The sequence below is a fragment of the Psittacula echo genome (genome assembly GCF_963264785.1).
Source record: "Psittacula echo genome assembly, chromosome: 3".
Classification (NCBI taxonomy): domain Eukaryota; kingdom Metazoa; phylum Chordata; class Aves; order Psittaciformes; family Psittacidae; genus Psittacula; species Psittacula echo.
The window spans coordinates 107,968,726-107,972,259 of NC_137736.1; the positions used below are offsets into that span (position 1 = coordinate 107,968,726).

The window sequence follows — 3,534 nt, forward strand, 5'->3', positions numbered from 1 at the left end:
AGGCCTGCGGGAGGGCGGTGGCGGGGCGCTGCGGCGGAGCAGGTTGGTCCGGGGTGGGCGCCGGCGGCCTCGCGCAGGCCCGCGGCGTAGGGAGAGCGGCTTATCCACATCCACCCCTCCTCCGGGTTGCCATGGAGACGGGCGGGCGGCGGCGGCGGCGGGGCTGTCAGTGAGGGATCGCACCGGGCACCGGGGCGGCGGCGCAGGGGAGGCCGCGGCGGCGGCGGCGGCGGCGGCAGAAGACATGGACTCGCAGTGCGACTGTGCCGAGCCTCCGGCCGCCGAGCAGCCGTCGGGGAGGATTAACAAAACCGCCTTCAAACTGTTCAAGAGGAGGAAGTCCGGGGGCACCATGCCGAGCATCTTCGGGGTGAGGAGCAAAGGCGGGGAGGCGAAGGGCGCCGGCAAAGCGGGCATGGTGCGGAGCCGGACGCACGACGGCTTGGCCGACGCCGTGCTGGAGAGCAGCAAGAAGGAGGAACCGGGCGGCGGCGAGCCGCAGAGCCGGGAGCCGCAGAGCCGGCCGGGCGGGAGCCTCGGCGTGTCCGCCGGCAGCTCGGTGGCCAAGTCGCACAGCTTCTTCTCCCTGCTGCGGAAGAACGGCAGGCCAGAGAATGGCAAGGCGGAGAGCGCAGAACAGCGGGCTGGCGGCAGACAAAAGAAGGGGCTGAAAGGCATCTTCAGCAGCATGCGATGGCACAGAAAGGACAAAAATGGCAAGGAGGAGAGGGGGGAAACCTCGGAGATCCAGTCCGGCCTTATTATGCCGGGGTCTCTGACTGCCAGCCTGGAGTGCATCAAAGAGGAGACGCCAAAACCTTTGTCTGAAACTCCGGGCAGCGCAGGAGACGCGGGGCTGGACGCGCCGCGGGAGAAGCCCAGCGGGGAGGCACTCGCCGCGGCCCAGGAGGAGGCCGGGGCGGGCGGTGGGAAGCAGCGGGACAGCAGCCCCCCGTCCCGGGAGGACCCGGCCGCTGCTGGAAGGCGACCCGAGGAGCTCTGCCACGAGCGACTGGACCCGGGCGCCGGAGAGGTTGGGACTGCGAAGGATGCGGCCATAACAGGTGACATTCCAATAACGACTATCCCCCCTGTTGCACCTCACTGTGATAGCGGTCAAGAGACGGCAGCCGCCCCTGACCCTTCCTCTGTTGATCCACCCTCAGAGCAATCGATTGATCGTATTTGTTTGATGTTTGCTGACGTGACTTCACTGAAAAGCTTTGACTCTCTTACAGGCTGCGGAGATATTATTGCGGACCATGAGGAGGATGTGGGCAGCGGAAGTGGCGGCTGCGGGAAGAGCACCCCCGGGGCTGGCAAGCTGGGTGCCTCCAAGAAGCACCCCACCATGGTGACCTACCAGGGAGGAGGGGAGGAGATGGCCAGCCCAGACCAGGTGGATGACACTTGCCTGCAGGAGTTCTGGGACATGCTGTCGCAGACAGAGGAGACCCCAACAGGAGGTGGAGGAGGGACAAAGAAACCTGAGGGGTTGAAGGAAAGCCGAGGTGCAGAAGGAGCCCAAAGCAGAGCAGTGGGGAAACGTGGTGGCCTCCACCAGATCCCTATTCACCTCAACCATAAAGAGGAGCAGAAGGGCAGGGAGAAGGAGCAGCACGAAGGTGTCCCAAACAGCGATGAGGGCTACTGGGATTCCACCACCCCTGGTCCTGAAGAAGACAGTTCCACAAGCATCCAGAAGGAGACTATCCCCAGGGACAGCTACAGTGGGGATGCTCTGTATGACCTCTATGCTGAGCCAGATGAGAACCCACCAGCAGCGCCTACAGTGGAAGAGGTCACCTGTGTGCCACGCTCCAAGCCTGTGTCTCCAATAACAACCACACTGAAAACACCCTCAAGCACAGTGAAGGACTCCAAGATACCCATCAGCATTAAACACCTTCCGTCGCATTCTGCCAGCCATGGAGCAGACTCCAGTAACAGCCATCATGTCACACACCATCACCTGGCCAAAAGCGAGATGCACAGAACAAAAATTCCTGTCTCTAAAGTACTGGTACGGCGGGTCAGTAACAGGGGCTTAGCAGGGACAACAGTGAAAGCTGCCACGTACCATGACAGTGCCAAAAAGTAGTTGAATATGAGGTGGAAACAAAGATGGACAGCAAGGTGGGTGTGTGAAAGTCTGTGTAGGAGACCACAGATAATGAATTAGTTTTGCATCACCTTGAAGAAAGGCACCTAAAAGGCTTACTTCACTGTACCCTACGAGCCTGCACTTCTGAATCCCTTCTTATGAGACTGTATGGCTGAATATAAAAAGTCGACTTCTTTTTGAGCACTTTTTTTTACATTTGTATCTTTTTTCTGCAGCACTAACCACTTCGGAGGTTCATTTTTACATGCCTTTTTGGAAGCAGGACTTGGATTATGAGCCTAATCCTTCCTCACGCAAAGCAGTGCCATGAGCTCTTCAAGGGTATGGTTACAAAAGGAGCGACACGAGAGGTTCTCCAATACACTTATCTTTTAATCGTTTCTGGGGGAGGGGTGGAAGGTGGGTGCCTGGCTCCCAGAATTACGTTTGCTGTACAAGATGTTGGAAAAAATGCCAAGCAAAAAACCAACCACCCTAACAGGTATTTTACCGGCTGTAGGAAGGAGAGCACTGCTCAGCAGCAGACTTGATTGACTTGTGTGCAGTAGATAACTAAAGGAGTTAAGTGGACTTGTCTAACAGGAAACACATTTTTGTTCGTCTGTCTGTCTGGTTGGTTTCGATCTGGTCTAATGTAAATGGGTAACAGAGACACCTGACATAGGTTCAGATGTTTACATCGATACTTGTCCAATAACACATACAATCAGGTTCAGGGAAACATTTTACTAAATGCCAATATATACACACTGTTCACATTTATACCGTAACTTGCTCGCCGTGTGTAAATATATACATATTTTAGCAGATTTACTCAATGCTACAGATTTTTATATTGAAAAAAATCACCTCTCTGTATTATTTAGAGTTTAAGCAAGAGCTAGTTTTTATAGGTAGATAATTTTACAGTTCTAAAATGGTAGAACTTTGTGTAAGTACCTTAAATTAGAGCAAAACTCTGTTTTGTATGGGCTCATACATCCCTAGATAAGTAAATCTGAAGTGCTGATTTTATTCCAGTGGCACATTCCATGAGTCAGAGCTGAGGTTCTGCCAACACTGCCACTGCAAACCTCTATTTTCAGGGGTTTGGACAAAGTTGCTCTGGGCTTAAACCTTACAGAGAAGGAACCCAGGAGAGAAACAAGTTTTTTAATTATTATTTTTTAAAATATATAAAATTAGTTTTTGACTATTTAAAGGACGTTTGGGTTCTCATTGTTTTTTATTTTCATTCTTAATACTGTCAGAATAATTTTACTTTAAGAAAGAAAAAGAAATATGGTAAGCTAGTGACACATAAAATGGTCTGATGAGCTCAGATCTTATGAGAAATGTATTAATGGCCAGGACAATTTTGAGTAGTGGCTACTGTACATGGGCATTGACAACATGTCAAAGAAATTTAT

The 3,534-nt window shown here is 52.7% G+C and overlaps 1 protein-coding gene across 1 annotated transcript; it reads left to right on the forward strand.

The window, feature by feature from the left end:
* Positions 1-244: 244 nt before the first annotated feature.
* On the forward strand, positions 245-2,101 carry AMER2 (APC membrane recruitment protein 2; the record flags this gene model as incomplete). The annotated part of the gene is made up of 2 exons (XM_080613850.1): positions 245-1,064; positions 1,239-2,101. The coding sequence occupies 2 exons, from the start codon at positions 245-247 to the stop codon at positions 2,099-2,101; spliced, it is 1,683 nt and encodes a 560-aa protein (XP_080469976.1).
* Between the last annotated feature and the right edge of the window lie 1,433 nt (positions 2,102-3,534).